General features: G+C 45.1%; 1 protein-coding gene and 2 long non-coding RNA genes across 3 annotated transcripts in view; 1 reads left to right on the top strand and 2 right to left on the bottom strand.

Moving 5' to 3' along the window:
• Positions 1 to 2,061, bottom strand: part of LOC115072757 — a 6,332-nt gene extending 4,271 nt beyond the window's left edge. The window contains exon 1 of the long non-coding RNA XR_003851772.1: positions 1,978 to 2,061. This is a non-coding gene — a long non-coding RNA (uncharacterized LOC115072757). The remainder of the gene's footprint in view (positions 1 to 1,977) is intronic.
• Sctr (secretin receptor) overlaps positions 1 to 24,785 on the top strand; it is an 83,807-nt gene extending 59,022 nt beyond the window's left edge. The window contains exons 7-13 of the mRNA XM_017801739.2: positions 1,998 to 2,151; positions 9,112 to 9,172; positions 10,791 to 10,860; positions 15,651 to 15,742; positions 16,781 to 16,907; positions 23,053 to 23,094; positions 24,327 to 24,785. Coding sequence (XP_017657228.1) covers positions 1,998 to 2,151; positions 9,112 to 9,172; positions 10,791 to 10,860; positions 15,651 to 15,742; positions 16,781 to 16,907; positions 23,053 to 23,094; positions 24,327 to 24,542 — 762 coding nt within the window. The 3' untranslated portion in view covers positions 24,543 to 24,785. The remainder of the gene's footprint in view (positions 1 to 1,997; positions 2,152 to 9,111; positions 9,173 to 10,790; positions 10,861 to 15,650; positions 15,743 to 16,780; positions 16,908 to 23,052; positions 23,095 to 24,326) is intronic.
• LOC115072758 lies at positions 2,127 to 15,265 on the bottom strand. Its single transcript, XR_003851773.1, has 3 exons — positions 15,008 to 15,265; positions 8,986 to 9,180; positions 2,127 to 2,177 (listed from the first exon to the last, which is right to left on the bottom strand). It is a non-coding gene; the product is annotated as an uncharacterized LOC115072758 (long non-coding RNA).
• Positions 24,786 to 25,554: the final 769 nt, after the last annotated feature.

Below are 25,554 nucleotides of genomic sequence, written 5' to 3'. Positions count from 1 at the left end.
GAGAGAGAGAGAGAGAGAGAGGGGGGAGAGAGAGAAAAAACACCAGGTTTGGAGTGGGAGACTTAAAATATGTACCATCCTAAACCAACAATGCCCAGTAGGGAAACTTCCCACTTCCCAGTAGGGAAACTTCCCAGGTAATGCTAAACCTCAGTGGGTGGGCCATGCTGGGACTTGGAGTAAGGAAGGCCACAGGGTAGGCCCTACATCAGGTAGCAGTGATGGGGCATGGCCCTGCAACAGGCCATGTGCAGCCCCTAGGGCTGTCCCAGGAACTGCTCTCTCTTTAGAGAACAGCAGGGCCAGGATGGAAGACCCATACATCACGGAGACAAAAGTTGTGCTGGTGTAAGTCTTCTGCCTGATAATCCCAGAGAAATGGCGTGGAGGTGCATTGGGGAGGCATGACCAGAGAAGGGTGGCATCCACCAGATGTGAGGAGGTCTCCAGACCAAGAGTAATATTGCCTCCTAACACAGTTAGAACATTCTTTTATTGTATTTCCAGAAAGAAAAAGAGTAACTGAGCTTGGAATGTATTTTATTGGGCTGGGGAGATGGCTTAGTAGGTAAAGTGCTTGCCTTGCAAGTGTGAGGACATGAGTTTGATCCCCAGAACTCACTCACATGAAAACAGCCAGGTATGGGGCTGGAGACATGGCTCAGCAGTTATGAGTGCTTACTGCTCTTGCAGAGGGTTTGAACTGAGCTCATTCCCCAGCATCCATGTCAAGTGGCTCACAATTGCCTTTAACTCCAGCTTCAGGGGATCCAGTGCCCTCTTCTGGTCTTTATGGGTGCTTACATACATATGTGCACATATACTCACATATACACACACATATACACAAATGATGATGATGATGATGATGATGATGATAATAATAATAATAATAATAATAATAATAATGTTGTTGTTTAAAAGTCAGACATGGTGCTACATGCTTGTAGCCCCAATGCCAGGGGGTAGGGGTGGGGCAGATACAGAAGGAGCTCTGCAGCAACCTAGCCTACTTGGCAAGTTCCTAATTAATGAGAGACCTTGCCTCAATAAAACAAAGTAGATGGTACCTGAGGAGAAAGAGCTGAGATTATCCTCTGGCCACACACACACACACACACACACACACACACACACACACACACACACACAGAGGCACCTGGACACACACATGCATGCACACACATATGCACAGACACATGCACAAAAAAGAAGAAAGCTTGGTTAACTTTGACTCAGAACTTCCTTCCCTCTCTAGGCTGCAGTATCCTCATCAGAGAGATGACGCTGTTGGTTAATATTTGATGGTTTTCCAACTAAAGGAGTAAGTGAGTGTCTTCCTCACCAAGTCTCAGGGCCAGTTCCACAACTGAAATCAACTTCCTGTTCCCAAGACAGCTCCTTGACCATCTGGACTGACTCCACTGGACTTAGAGACTTGTGGTTTCTAGAGAACACTGTGGGCCTGGTCCTCCTAACCAAGAAAGACTTCAAGAGAGTCCTTGTGTGTTTGTTCCTACTGGGTGTGTGGGTGTGTGTGTGTGCAAATACAGGTGGGTAATGTGAGAATGCACATATGTGAGCACATGTGTGTGGAGATTGGAAGTCAACCTCAGGTGTTGTTCATCATGCAGTATCATGTAGTACCCCCCCCTTTTGAGACAGGGTCTCTCATTGGCCTGGAACTTGTCAAGTAGACTGGCCCCAAGGCTTCTACTGTCTCTGTCTCTCCAGTGTTGGGATTATAAGCACGGCCACCATACCTGGCTTTTTTAAAATTGTGGGTTCTGGGGATCTAACTCAGGTCCTCATACTTGTCTGGCAAGCACTTTACCCACTGAGCCATCTCTATAGCCCCATGGAGACAACCTTAAACCCCAAGGCTCACTCTGTGGCCTTGCTTCTGCCTACTGTAGTACCTTTTTCTTTGGAACCAGTCAACGGAGGGAAGCCCACAGCCACCTAGACCAGGCTCACCTGCCCCTCTTCTCTTCCAGGTGGGCTGCAAGCTGGTCATGATCTTCTTCCAGTACTGCATCCTGGCAAACTATGCATGGCTGCTGGTGGAAGGCCTCTACCTTCACATGCTCCTTGTCATCTCCTTCTTCTCAGAAAGGAAGTGCCTACAGGGGTTCGTGGTCCTTGGATGGGGTATGTCTCTCAATGGTGTAGAGCCTCTGGGGAGTTTAGGAAAGAACACTAAGCTGAGAGTCAGAAGGATCTGGTTTCTACTTCTAGCTTCATCTATCTATCCATTAATCTTCTACCCATTCATCCACCCATCCATCCATTCACTAACCCATCTACCACCCACCCATCCATCCATTCACCAATCCAGCTATCACCCATCCATCCACCCATCTATTCATTCACCAACCAATCCACTAACCACCCATCCATCCCTCCATCCATTCACCAATCCGTCTACTGCACACCCATCCATCCATCCATCCACCCACCCATCTACCAACCATGCACCCATTCATTCATCCATCCTTCCATCAATCCATCCACTCATCCATCCACCTACCTGCCCATCCATTCATGCACCAATGTACCCACTCACCTACACATCCACCCATCTATCCATCCAGTCACCCATATATCTCCCCACCCATACATCCATATGTCCACACATCTACCCATTCATTGTTCCTGTGGTAAAAATATATGTAAGTTATCCCCTGGGTTCTAGACAGAGTTAGGTTCCTGTGAGTAAATCAGCTAATGGAGATAATAGTGGTTCTCAGCCATTAGCTTCATCTGGCTTCTCCCTGATGCCTGTAATCAAGAAGTGTCCCTGCCAAGAATGCCCTCCTCTGTTTCTGCTTGTCTTAATCCCTACATAAGTCTTGTTTCTCCATTGGACCAGCAGGGAGGCTGGCAAAGCAGACTTCACCCTCCTGCTCTTGAACTTCAGCCTGTTTAACACATGATGCTCAGCCAGCAGGGGCTTGCAGGGCAGTGCAGTTGTCTGTACAGGCCAGCAATCCCAGAGGGGACCAGAGATTTGCCTTATGGACTCTGCCCAAAGCTCCAGATTTAGACTGAAATTCACTGAGCTTCAAAGCCCCAATCTGTCAGGACAAGAGCGTCCTCATCACTAAGATCAGGATCCTAATTCACTCAACATTGTTTGAGCAGTCCTTTATGTTCAGAGATCACAAAAAAATAGGAAAGAGGGATGGAGATATGACTCAGTTGGTAGAGTATTTGCCTAGCATTCATAAAACCCTGGGTTCGATCACCAGGACTGCATTAACCAGTCCTAGTACGTATGCCTGCAATCCCAGGATCAGAAGTTCAAGGTCATTCTCGTAGATACGTAGTGAGTTCGAGGACAGCCTGAACTACATGAGACCCTATCTCCATATATAATGTGCATGCATGCATGTGTATGTGTGTTCTAGTTTACCTTCTTTATTGCTGTGATAAAATATTGACCAAAAACAACTCAGGGAAGAAAGGCTTTAATTTCATTTTACAACTCTCAGGTCACATTCCAACATCAAGGGAAGTCAGGGCAAGACCTCAGGGAACCTGGAGGCAGTAACTGAAGTAGAGACCATGGAGGAGAGCTGCTTACCTGTGCTCAGCCTGCTTTCTTATACAATCCAGGACCACCTACCCAAGGGTGGCACCATCCACAATAAACTGGACCCTCACATATCACTCAACAATCAAGAAAATGCCTTATAGATGTCCACAGAGGCCAAAATGATAGAGGAAATTCCCCAGTTGAGGTTCCCTCTTCTCAGGTGTATAACTTAATTGAAACTATCCAGAACAATATGCATACTGATTACTAAAAAAAGCAGAGATTACTAAAACTAACACGAATTCTATCACATACAGGATTTGTAGTAAAGTAGGGAGATAAAGAACGTGCTAGAGACTGGATCCAAGGCCTCGTGCATGCTAAATAAGTGCTCTACTATTGAGCTATATCCCAAGCCCTGACCTTCAATCTGTTGGCTGTTCCTCTTAATATTTATTCTTACCTGATATGGTGGTGCACTCCTTTAATCCCAATACTCAGGAGGCAGAGGCAGGGGATCTCTGTGAGTTCAAGGCCAGCCTAGTCTACATAGTGAGTAGGGAGACTCTGTCTCAAAAAGACCACAAAATTTTTTTAAAAATATTTATTCTTAGGTCTCTCTCTCTCTCTCTCTCTCTCTCTGTGTGTGTGTGTACTTGTATGCATGCATGTTTCTCAGGTGTCATTCACCACTAGGTGAACAGGAACTCATCAAGTAGGCTAGGATGACTGTCCAGCAAGCTCCAGCGATCTGTCTGTTGCCACCTTCCCAGTGCTATGGTACAAGCATGTGTCACCATACCCAGCTTTTTTACATGTGTTCTAGGGATTGACCTTAGATTGTAAGTCATACACTTTACCAACTGAACATCTCCCCAGCCCCTATGTGCATGTTTCTAAACAACATACCACTCTTTCTTGATCTGTCTGCTTGAAGTATTATTTGTTGACTTCTGATGGAAGATGAGGCTATATATACAATTCCTCATCCACCATCCCTGCTCTTCAATGCTCAAACAATGTTGAGTCAGTTAGTTAATCCTTGCAGTTGTGGGTTAAAGTATATTCAATATGCACATTATCATAGCTATGTAAATACTGTGAACAGTTGAGTCAAGTGATAGTTTTACTTCCTATTTAACATTCTGTTTTTCCTGTTGTCTTTTATTTGCATATTATTTTTCACACAGATGTCAGTCACCCCCTGGATTCTAGGCAGAGCCAGGTTCCTGTGAGTCTTACATAGATGATCCTGGTACCCAGCCATTAGCTTTATCTGATGCTTTTCAAGATTTTGTTCTTATTTCTTAAAGGTGTGTGTGAGAGAGAAAGAGTGTGTGTGTGCAGGGTTGTGCATGTGAATGCAGAACCTGAGGAGGCCAGAAGAGGGCATCAGATCCCCTGGAACTGGAGTTATAGGTGGTTGTGAGCTGCTGTATATGCATGCTGGGAATTGAACCCAGATCCCCTGCAAGTAGAACAAGTTCTCTTAACCACTAAGCCATCTCTCCAGCTCCTCTCCCTGATGCCTTTAAGTAAGAATTGTTCCTCCTAGGAATGCCCTCCATTGACTTTTGTGCTTGTCTAAAGCCCTATGTGCTAAGGTCTTGTCTCTTATTCAGACCAGCAGGAAGGCTGGCAAAGAAGACTGCTTTCATCTTAACTCTTCCAAATCTCTGGAAACCCTCCAGTTCTATTTTCCAAAGCATCAAATGCAATAGAAAATATCTGATTTCTTATGTGTTTTGCCAACCTAAATTGTGTGTGTGTGTGTGTGTGTATGTATGTATGCAGTGTGTATATGCAGGTTTGTATGTATACATGTGTGTGTGCATGTTGTAACTTATGTGTTTTGCCAACCTAAATTGTGTGTGTGTGTGTGTGTGTGTGTGTATGTATGCAGTGTGTATATGCAGGTTTGTATGTATGCATGTGTGTGTGCATGTTGTGTGGGTGCATGTGGAGGCCAGAGTTCTATGTCAGGTGCCTTTGTCTATTGCTGTCCGTCTTATGAGACAGGGTCTCTCACTGAATACAGAGCTCACCAATTTGTTAGACTGGCTGGCCAGTGAATCCCCAAGATTTGCCTATGTCCAAACCCACGTGCTCTGTGCTAGGGTTACAACAAACTACCATGCCTGACTTTTCATATGACTGCTGGGGAACCAAATTCAGGTCCACATACTTGTTCAGCATGTTTTTTACCCTCTGTGCCATCTCTCCAGCATTATCTACCAGAATTATTTTAAAAATCAATTAGTCAGAACAATATTCTTCAGAGTAGTAAAAAATTAAAATATATGCCCAGGGCTTGGTGGCACACACCTTTAATCCCAGGACTCTGGAGGCAGAGGGAGCAGGATCTCTGAATTTGAGGCCATCCTGATCTATGTAGTGAGTTCCAGGCCAGGTGGGGCTACAAGGAGACCCTCTCTCAAAAGAACAAAATTAAAATGCAAGGATTAGGGATGTACCTCAAGTGGTACAGTACTTTCCCAGCCTGCTAAAGGCCCTGGGTTTGATCTAGCACCACAAAAATAATAATAAGATAAATTTAAAAGTGAGAGGTCATTCTATATTTTAAAATGTCAAAAGAACTGTACTCTGATACAGTTCCTTTTCCTTGTCCTACCCCTACTGGCACCTGGTGGCCCTTCCATCTCCACATCTTCACATCTGCATGTTTGTCTGTATGTCTGCCTGTCTACATGTCTGCATGTCTACATGTCTCTATGTCTGTATGTCTGCATGTCTTCACGTCTGCACATCTGCATGTCTGCATGCCTGCGTGCACGTCTACATGTCTTTTTCTTTCAGTTCTTTTTCCTTTGAGACAGGATCGGATCTTACTATTTAGCCCAGGCTGACCTTGAATACACAATCCTCTTACCTCAGTCTTCTCAGTGCTGGGATTTCAATGCGTGCCACCATACCCAAATCATGACCTTGTTTCTTTCTTTAAAAAAATTTTTTGACAGGGTCTCCCTAGCCCCAGCCCACCTGGAATTCACCATGTAGACCAGGCTGGCCTCAATCTCACAGAGATCTGCTGCCTCTACATGTGCCACAACTCCTGGCATTCTTTCTTTAAAATATTTTAAAAAGAATATTTATGCCTTTATGTATGTGTGTGTTTATTTACTTTGTGTGTGTGTGTGTGTGTGTGTGTGTGTGTGTGTGTGTGTGTGTGTGTTTGGGTATGTACGCAAGAGTGCCATGGTGTACATGAAGAGATCAGAGGGCAACTTGTGAGAGTCAGTTCTCTCCTTCCATCATGTGGATCCTAGAGGTCAAAATCAGATCTTCAGGCTTAGCAGCAAGTGCCTTTACCCACTGAGCATCTCACCCAGACCTTGACCTTGTTTCTTGAAAGTGTTTCTCTGATATCTGTTAGACCCTCTCTTTCTGTTCTGTTTTTAGTCTCTTTGCTGAAACTCCTTTTAGTCACAATTAGACATCCTGGAATCAGCCTCTCATTTCTGACTGCCTGCTCTGCTTTCCACTGTTTGGTTTGTTTATCCTGTTTTCTGGGAGATTACTAGTCTTTATCTCCCAAATTGTCTGTTGAATTATCTTGGAAATCACATATTCAGTTTCTTCACCCTCTTTCTTCTCTGAACACTGGGGTTTGCCACATCCTGCTCTGCCTTGCTGTAATCTTTGCCATCTCTAGGATCATCTCCCCTAAGGTTGTTTTGTTCAAGTTACTTCTGCTCCCTGCATGGTCTGTTTCCTCCAAGTTCCTTTTTCTGATTGTTTTGTTTTTAGTTTTTGACGTAATCAGACATTTATGACCTTGGCTATCTGTTCATAGTTAAGAATGAATCACCTCAGAGCTGATGGAAGACTCTGTCTCTCCAGGGAGACTGGCCTAGAAGTGACCACTATATTGTGGAGTCCTCAGCTATTTGTACGCTTTTTAAAAATGCGTTTTATTTATTTATTATTTATTTATTCATTTATTTATTTAGAGTATGTGTGGATGTAGGTACCACACACATACCATGGTGTCTATGTTGAAGTCAGAGGACAACTTGTGGGAGCCTCAGGAACTGAATTCAGACCATCATGCTTAGTGGCAAGTGCTTTTACCTGCTGAGCCCTATTACTAAGCTTTTTGTCCTTCAGGAAAGAATCCTTTAATGCATTGGGGTGAGGACAAGGAACTGGAGTGGAGTTAGAGATGTGGTTAGTAGAGGACTCAAAACTGATAGGCTCAGGGCCTCAGCTCTTACCATGCAGTCCACAGATGAGCAAGTCTATTTGAATCGTCTTGCAGAAATTAAGCAGGTTGGGCATGATGGTACGTACCTGCAGCCCTGGCCATTAAGGAGGCTGTGGCAAGAGGATGACTTGATCCCAGGAGTTTGGACTTGACAACATGATGAGACTTCATCTCATAGAAAATAAACTAGCAGGGTTCTGGGTATAGCTTAGTTGGTAGAGTGCTTGTCCAGCATGCATGAAGTCCCAGTGCCTCTAGTGCCACATAAACCAGGCAGGGGAACTCATTCACTTAAGAAGTAGAGACAGGAGAATCAGAAATTCAAGGTTATCTCCAGCTGCATATTGAGTTCCAAGCCATCCTGGGTTACATGAGACTGTGATTCAAAAAATAAAATATAATACCTGAAAAGAGGCTAGCCAGGCCTGGTAATACAGGCCTACAATGACAGTTTTTCCACAGGTTCTGGGGATTCAAACACAGATCCTCATGCTTTCACAGCAAGAACTCTTACCCACTATACAATTTCTCTAGCCCCAATGGCCAAGGATTTTACAAACCAATATTTTAATAAAGTTGATGGATTTTCCACCCAGTGGGTCCTACACCTACCCCACTCTGCCAAGCATATCCCAGTCCAAGCAAGGGGTTCCCCCAATCACCTCCATGTGCTCACTAGGGGTCCCAGTCCCTCTCTTCTCTGCAGAGGTCCTGAGGAGTCTAGCCTAGGATCCTGGAAGACCCCTAACCTCAAGTGGCTGTCAGATTCCATCTAACCCTACTTCAGTTCATAGAACATCACCAGAACCCTTGGAGCATGTGGATGCACACTGAGACAAGATGGCAAAGGGGTTTTGATGGCTATCAAATCTTATTACCAAAAATACCTGGACAAGGGTAGCTGTCCATTTCCCTGTACCTGTGTTCAAGCCTGAGTCCGCTCTCCCCTACCTGTATTAGTTACCTGCCTCATTGTTGTGACAAAGTATCCTGCAAAAGCCACTTAAGTGAGGAAGAGTTTATTTTCACTCACAGTTTGAGGGTGCAGTCTGTCATGGTGGGAAAGAATGCCAGCAGGAGTGTGAGGCAGCTGGTCACATTGCATCCACAGTCAGGAAGCAGAGAGGTGAATGCTGGTGCTCAGCTCACCTTTTCCTTTTATTGAGTCCAGGACCCCAGTTCATGGAGTGATACAGCGCATATTTGGGGTGGACCTTCTTACCTCAGTTAATCTAGATAATCCCTTGAAGACATGCCCAGACTTGTCTCTTCAGTGATTCTAGATCCTGTCGAGTTGACAATCAATACTAACCATCACTGTACTCTTCTCTTTGTTTGGAACGTTCAGGTTCTCCAGCCATTTTTGTTGCTTTGTGGGCTATCATCAGGCACTTTCTGGAAGATGCTGGGTAAGCTGCTAGGAGAGGTAACAAGAACACACACACACAGTCAGCCTCTGTAGCTGGTCACTCGCATCTGAGAAATCAACCAACTTCAAACTGAAAGAAAAAAATTTTAATGTTAGTCAGGGACTGGAGATCTGGTTCATTTAGTAGAGTGCTAGCCTAGCATGCGTGAAGTCCTGAGTCTGATTCCCAGCACTGCACTAACTGGGTGTGGTTATACACACCTATCATCCCAGCATTTGGGAGGTAGAGGCAGGAGGATCAGGAGTTCAAGGTCGTCTTTGTCTTCATAGCAAGTTCAAGGCCAGTCTGGGATATCTTAGAACCTGTGTCAAATCAAATCAATCAAATTAAACTAAAAAATTGATCTGTACTGAACATGTACAGACTTTCTTCCTTGCTGCCATTTCCTAAGCAATACAGTGTGGCAAATATTTACATGTCATATGTATTGTACATGGTGGTATAAGCCCTCTAGAGATGATTTGAAGTATAGGTGAGGCTATACATATGCTATATGCAAATATTCTACAATTTTACATAAAGGACTTGAGCATCCCAGGTTTAGCATCCACCGAAGGTTCTGGAATCAATTCCCTATGGATACTGAGGGATGATTATTATATTAATTACTTTCCTTGTTTGCTATAACTAGATACCTGACAAGAAGCAGCTTGAGTAGGGAAGAGTTTATTTTGCTTCACAGTTCAAGGTGATACAGTCCATCATGGTAGGGAAGGCAGGGCAGAAAGCAGCTGGTCACATTGCATCCTTAGTCAAGAAGTCAAGAGTAAACAGGACTTGGGGTTGGGCATAAAACTCTAGGCATTCCCTCAGTGACCCACTTCTTCCAGTGAGCCTCCACGTCCTTCTAAAGTAGCACCATCACCTGGGTACCAGTTCTTCAAACACATGAGCTAACTGGAGACAATTCACATTCAAACCACAACAATATGTGATATCATCCATTCCCTCAAACAGCATAGATACCTAGGAAGGACTTCTTGCTCAGATTGGGGGACCCAGGGAAGTTCTTTGGAGCATGTTCACTACTCCCCCAGTCATCCTTGGCTACACAGTGGGTTGAAAGCCAGCCTGGGTTATAAGAGAATCTGTCTCATAAAGTTTATTTATATTTCTATTTAAGAATCTGGATTTTCATCCTCACTAGAAAAAAAATGGAAAGTTTTATTTAGCATTTTGCCTTATGGTAAAAATCAGCTGGATCAGAGCTGTGGTTGCTTTGGCCAAGTGTTCCCTAGCCCAGGTATCCTGGATCCTGAGATCTCACCTGGACACCTAAGTTACTGATACCATCTTTCCAGCCTCTGCTGGCAGCTGAGTTTCCTGGTGCACTCAAGGACCCTAACAAGCTAACTTTGGAATTCAGGAGTCCCCCTGGCTATGAGGTTCCCAAAGATGTCCAGAGGCAACTAGTGCTGAGTGGCAGGAGAGGGACAGGTACTAATGGTGGTGGGCACAGCACTGTGGGGACTAAGGCCCATAGCACCCACATGGCAGCTAATGGTCCTTCCTACCAGGGATTTCCCCAGAGAACATGCCTAGTGGTCAGCCCAGCCTCCAACTCCTAATGATGCCTGACAGTCTCTCACTCCCATAGATGCTGGGACATCAATACCAATGCTTCCATCTGGTGGGTCATCCGAGGGCCTGTGATCCTATCCATCCTGGTGAGTGGCCATCCTCCCCTGAGCTGGGGGCCAATGGGGAAACAGGAAACAAGTGAGCAGCCTTCAGGGTTAGAGGGCCTGGAGCCTGAGATCACCACAGGTGCCATGAGGGTAAGAAAACCTCAGCATCCCCAGAGGTTGGTAAGCGGGTGGTCCCCTAAGGAGTGGCCAGGTGGAGTGGATGAGGCATGAGCAGGAGAGCACTACAAACAGGCTCAGTTCCATGGATAGCTGTGAGCGTGAAGAGCGGGGCCCCTGAGCTGGTTTGGTTGGCTACTAGTACCCAGAATTCCACCATCCAGTCCTGTCTTGGTCATTACTCTAGCTGTTCTTTTGTTCACCCAAAATGTATTGCTAAACTGAAGTCATGAGAAAATAGAGTGTGATCTGGGAAAGCTAAGTGGGGATGTGGTCTTAAGACTGTGGCTGCTGCTCTTAGGGACAGCCTTGGGGTGGCCCAAGGAATAGATCCTTGGGGACCATGACTGAAGAGGATCTCGCTCCTGGTTGTTTTTACCAACAACCTAGGAACTTTTTTAAATGATTTATTTTTAATAGTTTATTATTTTTATTTTTTATGTAACTGTGTGTATTGCCTGCACGTAGGTAAGTGCACCCGTGTCGTGCAATGCCCAAGGAGGACAGAAGAGGCTGTTGGATCCCCTGGAACTAGAGTTATGGACAGTTGTTAGCTGCCATGTGGGTGCTGGGATTTGAACCCAGGTCTTCTGCAAGAACATTCAGTGTTCTTAACCGCTGAGCCATCTCTCCAGCCCCCAACCTAGGAACTTTTAAAAATGCTGCTAGGCAGAGATTTGGTCTTTCTGTGTCTGGGGGTGAGGGGTGGGGAAATAGGCTTTATTTTTCAATCCCAGATGAGACCTAGGGAGATGACTCGATTGGTAAAGTGATTGCCTTGCAAGTACAAGAACCTGCGTTTGATTCCAGGAACCCAGGTTAAAAACAAAACAAAATAAAACCAAAAACAAAGTAGGCATGGTGGTGTATGCTTGGCATCTCAGTGCTGAGGAGCCGAGACAGGTGGCTCCATGGGGCTCCCTGGCCAGTCAGCCTCTAGCCTATTTGGCAAGTTTATTGTATGTGTGTGTGGGGGGGGGCGGGGGTTCTTGCCAAGCATGGTGAGGTAATTCCATCACCCAGGAAATGGAGGCAAGAGTATTGAGAGTTTGAGACCATTCTTGGCTATATAGTGAGACCTTTTGCCAAAAAAAGAAAAGCAGGGGCTGGAGAGATGGCTTCAGTGGTTAAGAGGACTGGCTGCTCCTGCACATGACCCGGGTTTGATTCCTAGCAACCGCATGGCAGCTAACAACTGTCTGTAACTCCAGTTCAACGGAGAATCTACTCCCCTCTTATGACCTTCGTGGGCATTGCATAACACAAGTGCACTTACATATGGGCAAGTGATACACACATACATATAAAATAAAAGCAATGAATAAAATAAGGAAGAAAAACAGGGGCTTGGTGGTTAAGAGCACTGGCTGATCTTACAGAGGACCTGAGTTAGATTCCCAGCACCCACATGGTGGTTAACAACCATCCATAACTCTAGTTACAGGGGATTCAACACCCTCTTCTGACCTCCATGGGCATTGCATGATACAGGTGCAAATACATACATGCAGGCAATACACTCGTACACATAAAAAATAAATAAATAAAACATTTTTTAGAAAAGAAAATGGGAGGTAGGAATTCACTAGGCAGTTAGGGTAAAAAGACCCCAAAGAAAAGTAGCCAGTTTCTTGGCTAAAATTCACAATGTCTTTGGGCCTCTAGTAACATACTCAGTTCCAAAGACCAAAAATGTTGAAAATATTTGGGAGCTTTTAACTAATCATTAAAATATTTTAGGGTTACCTCTTCAGAGGGGGAAGGTTAGAGTGGCCAAAAGCACCATAAAAAATAAATCAAAGAATAAGAAAGAGTATATGAAGTTATCAGAAAAAAGTGATGGGGAGATATGGGAGGAGTTGGAGGGGAGGGAGTGGGCATGGATTTGATCAAAACACCTTATATGCATATATGAAATTCACAACAAATTATTTATTTAAAAAAAACAGCAAAACAATGGAAACCAGATACTGCACCATGTCCTTCTCTGCACTCTCTGTTGATTCCTTCTCTCCTCTCTCCTTGTTCCTCCATGAGCTCTCTGGAGAGTCAATCAAAGGGAGGCTGGAGAACCTCTGAGTTAATGGTCCTGACAGGGACTGTTTCAGAAGAGGATCCCTTCTATTTACTTCCTTTGTCTGATGTCCAAATTTTCCCCAATCAAATCCTTCTTTTATTAAGGGCGAAATGGGAAAAATGGGGGTACTTTAAGTGGGGAAACCATGGTGGAAGGGTTAGACAATGCGAGAGATAAATAATGCCTAGTTAATTTTAAAAAACCAGAGGGATACATATTAATCAAACAACCTACTGACAAATTATACATACATCTAACTCAAGGAATATAATACATGTTTAGTGAGAATGTTTGGTCTTTGCCCAAGCTTTATCTACATAGCACATGGTAATTAAAAGTACCAGACTGGTGGAATTAACCTTCTTGGGTGTCTAACAACAATATTTTGAGGCCTATACTAATCTGGTCAGAGGGATATAAAGGACAGTTTTTGCTCCTTGCCCTCCTAGGTCGACTAAGCTCCAGGGGACTATGGAACATCTTTCAAAATGTCCCATAATTGTGGTGAGTCACCTGTCCTCTTGATCAAGTTGGCCATGGAGACCCCACCAAATGGACTTGAACCAGTGTCCAGTCTACAAAGAGGAGGGTCAACTCAGAGGAAAAATTTCCTCCATGCTTCCAAGTGAAGCCAGCCACAGTCAAGCAGGACCTTTGACTTATCTTCACATAGATGGAACTGGTAAAAAAAAGGAGCCAGGGACTCCTCCCCAGCCCATGTGACCCCTGAGGAACAGATCCTCAAATGACCTTAAGAGTGAAAATAACTTGGTTTATTTAGGTTAACTGTATGTTCTTAATCAAAAGGAAAGTATAACCAAAGATTAAAGGGATCAATATAATTCTTTAAGAGTCCATGTGTATAGTTAAAAGCTACATAACAAGAAACAATGCCAGACAGGAGACACCTTCCTTTGAGTTGTTCCAGACAGTAACCCAGCATAGAACTGGGAAAATGAAGAGCAGACCCCAACCTTGTCTAAAGGAATGTTGACAACCGATTGCTGTAGATGAGGAACAGCTGACCCTCCTAAAACAAAGACCTCTAGATAGGCTGACTAGATTCACCAGATGGACAAGTAGTGGGGAACAGCTGGGGGTGCCGACATCACAGCAGACAGTAGCAGGGATAATACAGTACAAGGGCTCTAGTCGGGGGAGGGAGGCTATGGGAGGGTGCCATATGGGAAGTGGGTGTACAGTTGAATAAGATGGTTTGGGATGTTCTGTGTGATATACACACACAAAATCAACAAATTAAAAAAAAACGAATTATATTTGAGGAGGAAGCATAAAAAGTTATGTCATGTTAATTAGTAGAGGTGATAAACATTACCATTGAAATCTACCCGATGACTTTATAGACATACACAGGTGCCCAGGATCTGAGTGCAACCAATTATGACTAGTAATAATAGATACATACAGATTAGAGATGCATGTGCCAACATCTCAGTGTTATTAGCAAAAACAATGAGTCTTTCTGTAAGAAACAGTATATTTTTAAATGAAATGGAGAACTTTTTTTTTTTTTTTTGGTCTTTTTGAGACAGGGTCTCCCTGTAGCCCCAGCTGTCCTGGAACTCACTATGTAGACCAGGCTGGCCTTGAACTCACAGAGATCTGCCTGCCTCTGCCTCCCTAGTGTTGGGATTAAAGGCGTGCACCCCCACGTCCATCTGGAGAACTTTTTTTAATCATCTTCATACCCTTGCCCCCACCAGCACCCTTCTATAGGCCCCCTCCCCACTTGAGCCCATATACTCTGTCATCCCTGTTAAGGCAGACCCCAATCTTATCTGAAGAAATATTAGTAACTGATTGCTGTTAGGTGAAGAGCTGCTCTTCCTAAAACAAATACATTAAGAAAATAATAAAAAAAAAAAAAAGAAAGAAAAGCAGACTCTGAGACCCAGTCAGACCTCTACTTACCAAGATGCGTAGGGGAGGGCTACAGAAATGGCTCCATTGATAAAGTGCTTGCCTTGAAAGCATAAAGACCTGAGTTCTATTTCCAGAAGCCACATAAAATAAGGTGGGTGTGGTGGCCCATGTTTGTAATCCCAGCACTGGGGAGGCGAAGGCAGGTAGAACTCTGGGGTTCGCTGGTCAGCCATCTTGGTCTACTTGGTGAATTCTGGGCCAGTGAGAGACGCTGTCACAATAGAAGATGGACAGTGCCTGAGGAAGGACACTTGAAGATATCTTCTGGCCTACACACACACACACACACACACACACACAGACACACACACACATACACACATACACACAAACACACACACACACAATCTGAAGGGAATTCCAAGCCCCTGAAAGTGTGAGTGATCTGTGATCTGCTTGGCAGCTGAGTAGACCTTGAGCCATGAGCTTGGGGAGCGGCGGTGTTGCTTCCAACCATGGCCCCCAGGCTGGGTGTGTCACCAAGACTCTGGGTGCAGGGATGGGGAGCTGCGATGTGCCATTCTGGCTGTGGTGACCGGGATGTCTTCCCTGGTCTTCAGCTCTAAGGGTCAGGGTAAGGAACTGGGAAAACAAAACACCTCTAGCCCCACTTCTGCCTTGTGTTTTCCAGATCAATTTCATCTTTTTTATAAACATTCTAAGAATCCTGATGAGAAAACTTAGAACCCAAGAGAGAAGAGGAAACGAAATGATCCATTACAAGTAAGAGCAAAGCGAAGACCTCGGCATGCTCTGGCAGTTGGCAAGCACTAATAGCACCAGCTGCTCTCTCTACCAGTGCTAGGATAATAAAAGACTGGCCAGGACCTACCTAGTATAAATAGGGTGGGGCTGGGACAAGGCCTGAACATGAAGCCTCCGACTCTGGGGGGAGAGGAAGTTATGAAATCCCAAACAGGAAGCCTAAAAGCAGAGATCTGACCCTTGTGAGGCTAGGAGGGGGAGAAGGAGTGGTGTTGATATGAAATGGAGTGGAGCAGGCAGGGCAGAAGCTAGCTTTGCTAGACATTTGTTAGACACAGAGCAGCAATGGAACAGGCGCCTAATTTTAGTGGGTATTTATTCATCTGTTTGCTGATAGACATGAATGTCTAGAAATTTAGGGAGCTTGGTCACAAGTGGGCTGATGAGTGTTGAGTCTGGTGATGGGTATTTGGGCATTAGGAGGTTTTCTAAAATAAATGAAAACATGCTGAAGATGTTGCTCACTGGCAGAATACTCACCTAGCATGGGTAGGTCCTGGGTTCAGTCCTTAGCACTGAAAATTAGATAGATGATGATAGATAGATAGATAGATAGATAGATAGATAGATGATAGATAGATACATAGATATATAGATACATAGGTACATACACACACTTATACCTAGGTAGATATTTGATAAACAGGTAGGTGGATAGATAAATGATAGGTAGGCAGGTATATAGAAGATAGATACATACCTAGATGACAGTGACAGTTAAATGATAGATAGACAAATAGATAACAGATGATAGGTAGATAGATGATAGGCAGATAAATAGAAGATAGATGATAGATAGATGATAGATAGATAGATAGATAGATAGATAGATAGATAGATAGATGATAGAGAGATAGATCCAGAAAAATAAAAAATTGAGAAAAATGTTTAGGGACATTGCAGTCAAGCTTTTGGTAATCAGGCCCTAAGGTGAGTTGGGTTAACAGGAGGCACAGGAGGCAGAGCAGGAGTGACAGCATGTCCCTGTGCCCCCAGGCGCCTGGCTAGGTCCACCCTCCTGCTGATCCCCCTCTTTGGAATTCACTACATAATCTTCGCCTTCTCCCCGGAGGATGCCATGGAGGTCCAGCTGTTCTTTGAATTGGCCCTGGGCTCCTTCCAGGTAAGATTTGGGGGGTGTGACTTCAAAGAGTTCCCAGGGCTAGAGAATGACTCAGTCAGTAAAGCACTGGCCATTAAGTATGAGAACCTGAGTTCAGTCCCCAGAACCCACAGAAAAAGCTGGGTGAGGTGATGCAAGCTTATAATCCTAGTGATGGCCAGATGGGAGGCAGGGACAAGGGAGCTCGCTAGTCAGCTAGCCTAGCCTACTTGGAGAAGTTCCTGATCAATGAGAGACCCTGTCTTAAATAAAAAGTGAAAGGTGCCTGAGGAACAGCCCTCTGACCTCCGCAAGCATGTACACATATGTACTTGTATGTGTTCACCCGTTCACACACATACACTTACATATACATGAATACACACACACACACACACACACACACACACACACACACACACACACACGGCTTTCAATTTCCTTAGAGAGAAATGAGCCTGTAGATACAACTTGCCAGAGCTGCCTGAAGGTCACCCTCAGTAGTGGAGCCAAGGACCACAGTGGGAGAACCTTCTGGTGCCATATGACCTTGAGTGGGGCTCTCCGTCCTTAGTAGTAAAAACAAACAGAGAAGGAGAGAAGCTGACTCCAGGCAAAACCACCCCAGCACGAAGTATTATGCAACTGTGGCATACACATAGCTGTCATCTGGAACCCACAGGCAGGCAGATGAACTCTCTGGATGTTTGAAAGACAACAATATCCTCCTTTCTAACTGGGAAGTCCATGGGGGAAAAAAAACCAAAGCTGAGAAATATGAACCCAGCAGCATCAGCATATTATTTAGAATCAGTTAAGAGAGTTCAAGTTGGACTCAGATTGCCCCTAGGGACCAGGAAATAGGCAGGAGGAGTGTGTGTGTGTGTGTGTGTGTGTGTGTGTGTGTGTGTGTGCTGTGTATAAGCAAGTAAGCATGTGTGCACTAACATGCACATGGATACCAGAGTACAACATTCCTTGGGTACATTCACTTTGTTTTTTTTTTTCCCCCCAGGGGGAAGAGGAAGTGGGGAGTTTGAGACAGGATCTCTCCCTGTCCTGGAACTCAACAGGAAGGCTAGGCTAGGCTAGGCTAGGGTAGGGTAGGTTAGCTGGCCAGCAAACCCCAGGGACCTGCCTATCTCTGCCTCCCTGCTGCTGGGGTTACAAGTGAGTACCACCACATCCTGCAGTTTTTTACATGAGTGCTGGGCAAGCACTTCAACTGAGCCATCTCCTCAGCCCCTAGCTACTGGGGTTTTAATCAGAATCAACTGACAAACAAAAACTGACAGGGGGGTGAGGCGGGGAAATCAACCTATCTACGAATTCACTAAGAACTCATGAAGTTAAGGCAACAATAACAAAAATGGCTTAGAGGGAACTTAATAGGAATCTCAAAACCTGACAATGTTATTTATTTGCTCATAACTTCTAAAAGTAACTTGAGGTCACTTTTCGGAAAGAAAATGCAGAGAAAAATATGTAGATGATGGGTCAGTGAAGAAAAGACTATAAACCTGGCGTGCTGAAGCACTTTATAATCCAAGCACTTGGGAGGTGGAGCTGGGAGTCAAGGTCATTACTTAGCACATTTGAGGTTAGCCTGGGCTATGGGAGACTCTGTCTCAAAAACAAACAAGCTAATAAAACAGAAAACAAACAGCCAAAATGTGTGTGTGTGTGTGTGTGTGTGTGTGTGTGTGTGTGTGTAGCCAGTCGAGTCCCTCACAAAAAAAAAAAACTGGTGAAAGTCCTACAAAGACTGTAGAGGTGTCTTTCCTTATGTCCCTGTAGACATGCTTAAATGAATTGAAACGAGCACTAAAAATATTAGAGATAGGTAGGCATGGTGGTACACACATGTAGCCCCCATACTCAGGAGGCAGAGACAGGAAGATAGGTATAAGTTCCAGGCCAACCTGGTCTACACTTTGAGTTCCAAGTCAGCTAGGGATACATAGTAAGACCCTGTCTAAAAAAAAAAACTGTATGTATGTTCTTATGTATATAAACACATATATAAGGGGACTTGAGAGATGGCTCAACAGTTAAAAGCACTGGCTGTTCTTGCAGAAGACCTGGGTTCGAATTCCAGCACTCACATGGTGGCTAACAATCATTCATAATGCTCATACACATAAAATTAAAAAAACACATAGATAAATAATACATATGAAAATTTTCCATATACAAAAGGGGAAAGAATAGAATGAACAGGGGGTCTACTATTCTGGGCAATATAGTGAGACCTTGTTATTTAAAAAAAATTTTAATGTGTTTGAATGTATTGCCTGCACATGTGTTAAGTGCACCTGTGTCATGCAATGCCCATGGAGGTCAGAAGCGGACATCAGATCCCTTGGAATTGGGGTTATGGACAGTTATTAGCCACCATGTGGGTGCTGGGAATAGAACCCTGGTCCTCTGTAAGGGTAGGCAATGCTCTTAATTGCTGAGTCATCTCTCTAGCCCTGAGACCTTGTTATTTTTATTTTGTTTATTTTCATTTTATTTATATATGTGTATGTGTGTGTATGCACATACATATGCAGGTACCTACAGAGTTGGAGCTGGAGTTACAGGCTGTTGTGAGCCATCCAATGTGGGTGCTAGGGATTGAACTCAGGTCCAGTGGAAGACCAACAAGAGCTCTTAACTGCTGAGCCATTTCTCCAGCCTCGAGGCACTATCAAAAATAGACATGAGCTTAAGAATACTCACAACCACCATAAGTAATACTTGTTTATTGTAGATAGGAAAAGAAGGAAAATTGAGAAAAAAATTTAGAGACTAGGATGTAGCTCAGCAATAGAGGGTTTGGCTAGCATATACAGGCCTTGGGTTCCATCCCCAACACCCACAAAAAGTTATATATAATCTCATTACTTGGAAATGGCTTCTGTCCAGGAACACACATGTGCATGCACACATACATGTATAATTAGGTCCTAATGTGTTTACTTTTGTACCTTGCCCATTTTAATTTTCTGTTATGCCCCAAACTGTGTAGTCAAGGGTGACCTAGAGAACTTGTGATCCTCCTGCCTCCACCTCCTGAGTGCTGGGGCTACAGGTATGCACCACAAACCCTGGTTTATATGATGCTGGGCATGGAACCTGGGGCTTCATTCATGCTAGGCAAGCGTGCTACCAACTGAGCTACCCAGTCCCCAGTCTTCATTTTTAATGTTTGACTGTAAGATTTAGTAACCTGGCTGGTTTGGGTGAGTCCTGCCCTGAATACTCTTAGGGAGCCACAGCTGACTTCCTGCCCGGGGGATCCTGCCCTCCCTTGAACTATGGAAAATGTGTGCTTGGATCCCAGATCCAGAGACTGCACTGGGGAGATGGACAAGCAGCCTCATCCCGACCACCAGCTCTGGACCAAACACCTGCAAGGACCACTTAAATCTCTCTCCCTTTCTCTCTCTTCCCCAAAGGGGGAGCCACTCCAGACACCTTGAGGAATTTTAAAAGCTGTTGATATCTTCCTTCAAGACCTTCAGATTTGGGGTACAGACTGCAACTCCGGGAAAAAGCTCCCAGGTGCTCTAATGTACAGAAAAATTTGGAAACCACAACCCAGAATTGGCATTGCTGTAGTTCAAAACACCCTTATTCTGCAGAGCCCTCCTGGATGTGTGAAATTCTAAAGCAAGTCCTTCAAGTTTTGCCATTAACTTATTAAAACATCAGTATCTCTTGGCAGAGAGGCGCATGCTTGTAATCCCAGGGCTTGGGAGGCAGAGACAGGAAGATTGTTGTAAGTTGGAGCCAACCAGCTTTACAGAATGCATTCCTGGTCAGCCATGGATACATAGAGAGACCTCTCTCAAAAAACAAAACGAAAGGTGCTAGAGAGATGTCTCAGTGGTTAAGAGTGCTTGCTGCTCTTCCTAAGGACCTGAGTTCACTTCCCAAAGAGGACCCATATTCAGTTCCCAACTCCCACATCATGTAGTTCATAGCCACCTATAACTCCAACTCCACAGCATCTGACTCTCTTCTGGCCTCCTTGGGCATCTGCACACATGTGGTATATACACACAGACATACAAAAATACACTTAAGCCAGGCATGGTGGCACATGCCTTTAATCCTAGCACTTGGAAGGCAGAGGCAGGCAGATCTCTGTGAGATTGAGGCCAGCCTGGTCTACATAGTAAGTTTCAGGCCAGCTGAGGCTACAGAGAGACCCTGTCTCAAAAACCCCAAAAAAAAAAAAAACCCAAAACACATAAATAAAAATAAAACACACACAATTTGGAGAGGTGGCTCAGCAGTTAAGAGCACTGGCTGCTCTTACAGAGGACCCGAGTTTGGTTCCTAGTACATACATAGTGACTCACAATCATCTGTTACTCCATTTTCAGGAGATCTGACACTCTTTTCTGGCCTCTGTGGGCATTACACGAACAGGTACACTTAAATACATGCAGGCAAAAAGACTCATACACATAAAATAAAACAAATTTTAAAAAGAAAATAAATACATACCAACAATAAAAACTCACCAGTATTGTTCTGGGGTTGTATCTCAGTGGTAGAACATATACTTAGCATGCATGAGGCCCTGAGTTCGACTCTAGCTCCCCACCTCCATCCAAAAAAAGCCAATATCTAGACAAGGAAGATGACTGCGTGGGTGGAGTGCTTACTGTGCAAGCATGAGGACCTGAGTTTGGCTCCCCCAGCACCATGTAAAATGCTGGGTGTGTGCCAGTAACCTAAGTGCTGAAAGGGTAAGGATAGGAATATCTCTGGAATGAAGTGGTCAGCCAGCCTAGCCAAATCAGTGAGCTCCAGGTTCAGTGAGAGACCCTGTCTCAAAACAGAAGATAGATAGCAGTTGAGGAAGGCACCCCATGTTAACATCTACAAGCATATGCAGGGAAACGTGAACCCTCCCCACATGTACACACGAGTACACATACACACTCACAAAACCAATATTCCTGAGCAGTATGAATCCCACCATAGACAGGCAAGTTTGTTGCCCTTTGCGGGAGGGGGTCTTTTCCAATGTGGTAAGTAGCTAAGGGCAGGCCCTGGTGGGACTAGACGTTAGAGCTGTACACAGAAGTTCACCAGGGAAGCCTGGGGTCAGGCTTGTATGGAAAACACGCTAGTGAGGTGAGCTCTGAGAGAGAAATACACCTTCTTGTATTGTTTACTTTTCCTGTTGCTCTGATAAAATATCCTGACATCAGCAACTTAAGCAAAGGAAGGTTTATTTGGGCTCACAGTTTGAGGAAACTGTCCATCATGGTGGGAAGGCATGGTGGCAGGAGCATGAGGCAGCTGGTCACATTGATCCACAGTCAGAAAGCAGAGAAAGATAAAGACTGATGCTCAGCTAGCTCACTTTCTCCTTTTTATTCAGTTTAGGACCCCAGCTCATGTAATGGTGCTGCCTACACTTATGGAGAGTCTTTCTACCTTGATTAATCTAGTCTAGAAAATCTCTTATAGACGTGCCCAGAGGCTTTTCTTCTAGGTGATTCTGGATCCTGTCAAGTTGACAATCAATATTAACTATCAGGCTCATCACTCATAGCTCTGCAGGCCTGTTTGACCCTACTTGGGCATGGCAGACTGATGTCCCTAGCCTAGCCCAGCTCCATGTGGGGCCCCTGTGGATGCCATCAGGAAACCAGAAACTCCAAGATAGGCATGACTTCACCAAGCCTGGAGACATAAAACTGGGACCACAGAGCTGTAACTGCTAGTAGACCCGTACTTGAACATTTATTCTGAGCACACATTTATTCTTCAATGAGAGTTAGTTTTCCTTGTCGTGAGCCTAAGGTCTCCCACTGGAGTGACCCTGCTTCCTTACAATGGGGTATGGGAAAAGCTTCAGAGGCCACCAGTCTCTGATGCTCCCAGATGTCCCTCCCTACTGATTCTGGTGACCTGTTTGATCCCTGTAGGCAGTGACCCAAATCATCAGACTCTCATTGGTAGTGACAGGTGTTGGAGGCCATATGCTAAAATTCTCAGTTTGTGTTTAACAGGGCAGCAGGGCACTGAGGGAACGAGAGCATATAATTACCCCTGAGACAGAGAGGAGAGGGTTGTGAGGACTTGGGCAGGAACAGATGGGAGGGATGAGCCAAGTCCAGTTGTCCAACACATGCACTAACCGAGCTCTCTCTGGCAGGGGTTGGTGGTGGCTGTACTTTACTGCTTCCTCAATGGTGAGGTAAGTGTCTTGGGGTGAAGATGTGAATGTCCTGAGGTACCACTGGATTCCAGTGCAGGAGCTGCCTGGAGAGAGCAGTGGGAAAGGGGTGGGAAAGGTGCTTGCGGGCAGACTGAGCCTCACAGTAACAGGATGGTAGACTCACCAAGGGGGTATGTTAAATTGCATCCTGGACAATGTCCCTATTATATAGTCATCAAAAATAGATTCTAGGTCTGGGTTGGAGCCCAAGGATGCAATCTTTAACAGTCTGGATGCTTCTTATCCATGGGTAAGTTCAGCAAACCCAGAAGAGCCCACTCAGAGCCCAATTCCCTGATGGCTCTACTGCTTGCTCTGTAGGTAACCTGGGTCACTTGCTGCTGTGGACTCAGTCTCCCATAGATGAAACAGGTGACCCAGAACTGCCCTAACCTTGCACAGAGCTTTAGGGGTCAGGATACAAGGCTCTAGGCATTGACCCTGGCTAAATAGGATATTGCACACAGTCCAAGTTTCTATATGTCTATGAACCAATCCATTTGGTTCACACACTTGAATAGAAATGACCTCTGATGTTTTCCAAAAATCGAGCATCAAACCTGAATTCAGAGGTTCGAGTGTTCTATCAGGGCCAATGAAGAAAATGTCTAAGGAGCAAGATTCTGATAGATTATGGACTGGGGTGAGTAGACTTATGGGAATAAGCACACAGATTTGGACTCTGGATTCTGCGGTTTGGGGAACAAGCCTCAAATCCTCTCTGGGGAACACAATGTTAGAAGATGGCAGGTACATGGCCAGTGGGATGGCTCAGCTGGTAAAGGTGCTTGCCACCAACTCTGATGGCCTCAGTTTGATTCTAGAACTGACATGGTAGTAGAGAATCAACTCCCTCAAGTGGTGCTCTGACTTTCACACACATGCGTATGACATGCATGCATGTTCACACACACACACACACACACACACACACACACACACACACACACACACACACCAAACACCAAACAGATAAGTTAAAAAAAATAATTAAAAAATTTAAATGTCAGGTATGGTGCCCACAGTAGAGGGGGCCCTTGATGCCTTCTGTACATGGGGCAGGAAATGGTCAATCAGAGTGGCCTGTAGACAAGGGGACATAGCAGGACCATCTGGACAGGAGCAGCAGAACCCAAAGTAAGCCAAGCTCCAGGCACCGGCTGTCTTCCCACCCTCCACAATTGCTATATCTGATCACCAATCTTGAGCAGGTACAGCTGGAAGTTCAGAAAAAATGGCGTCAGTGGCACCTCCAAGAGTTCCCACTGCGCCCTGTGACCCTCAGCAACTCCTTCAGCAATGCCACCAGCGGTCCCACGCACAGCACCAAGGCCAGCCCCTCTGAGCAGAGCCGGAACACACCGAGGGCCAGTATCTCTGAGGCTGCAGCAAGGCTGCCCATTGACAGAGTCCTGGACATTGTGTAGGACAGTCATTGTCCCAAAAGCTGTCTTGTGCTTGCCAGTGACTGAATATGCCCTTCCTCCAGATCTGAGTTTCCTCAGAACTAAGCAAGAGAAGACCTGGGGCTCCATGGGGTAGGACACAGGCTTGGGACTTGGCCTCTCTTGCTCTTCTGAGTGACCCATCTTGCCCAGACTATGTAGAGAGAGTTCTGGGGCTCCAGAAAGGACAGGGGAATAAAAGTCACCCATGAAAAAAATAAAAACTTTGTATGTGTCCATCTTTTTACACAAAAATACAAAAATACTAGGGGAAGTAGTATTTTCTAGATCACTTCCCAACTCCTTCCTGCTGGGGGGTGGCTGTGGGGGGGAAAGCTTTGGTCAACTTAGAAATTCAGAAAATATGAGAGATTAAGGCCCTTGACCTTAGGCAGATCTTGTTGTCCCCCACTGTAACTCATCTGTCTAGTGAAGGCCCACCAAGCCTTCAGGATATCAGCTAAATTAAGCTGATGAAGTCACAGGGGACATGAAGCATCTCTGACATTGTTTGAGGAACACAGGGGGAAGTAGGGACAACAGGAAGTGAAGGTGCTCTCTCTTTATGGATGGGAGAGACAGCTTCCCATCTTTCCCAGACTACACACAGAGAAGTCTAAGGTCTTTTTCCTCCCAATGGGTTTTTGTTCTCATGTGGCCCAGACTGGCCTGGAACTCTCCAGGTGATGGCCCTTACCTTCTGGTCCTTCTGCTTCCCCCTCCTAAGTGCTGGGATTGCAGGCATGTACCACCATGCATGATTTATGCAGTGCTGGGGATCAAACCCACAGCTTTGTAGCATGCTAGGCAAGCGCTCTACCAGCTCAGCTCTAGCCCAGCTCTAGCCCAAAGTCTGTTACTTTAAATGTTCAGAGTCTAAGGCTGGCTGTGATTTTCTTACTCTCAGGTAGGGAAGTACAAGGCCCACCTTCCTGCTCTCTAAGCTTCATCACTCTGGCACTGCATTCCTGAGTATTTACACACCCTGGCTCCA

This window comes from Nannospalax galili, unplaced genomic scaffold (genome assembly GCF_000622305.1).
Source record: "Nannospalax galili isolate Female #2095 unplaced genomic scaffold, S.galili_v1.0 scaffold1343, whole genome shotgun sequence".
Lineage (NCBI taxonomy): Eukaryota > Metazoa > Chordata > Mammalia > Rodentia > Spalacidae > Nannospalax > Nannospalax galili.
Note: the sequence above shows the minus strand (reverse complement) of the source record. Positions and strands in the feature narration are given on the sequence as shown.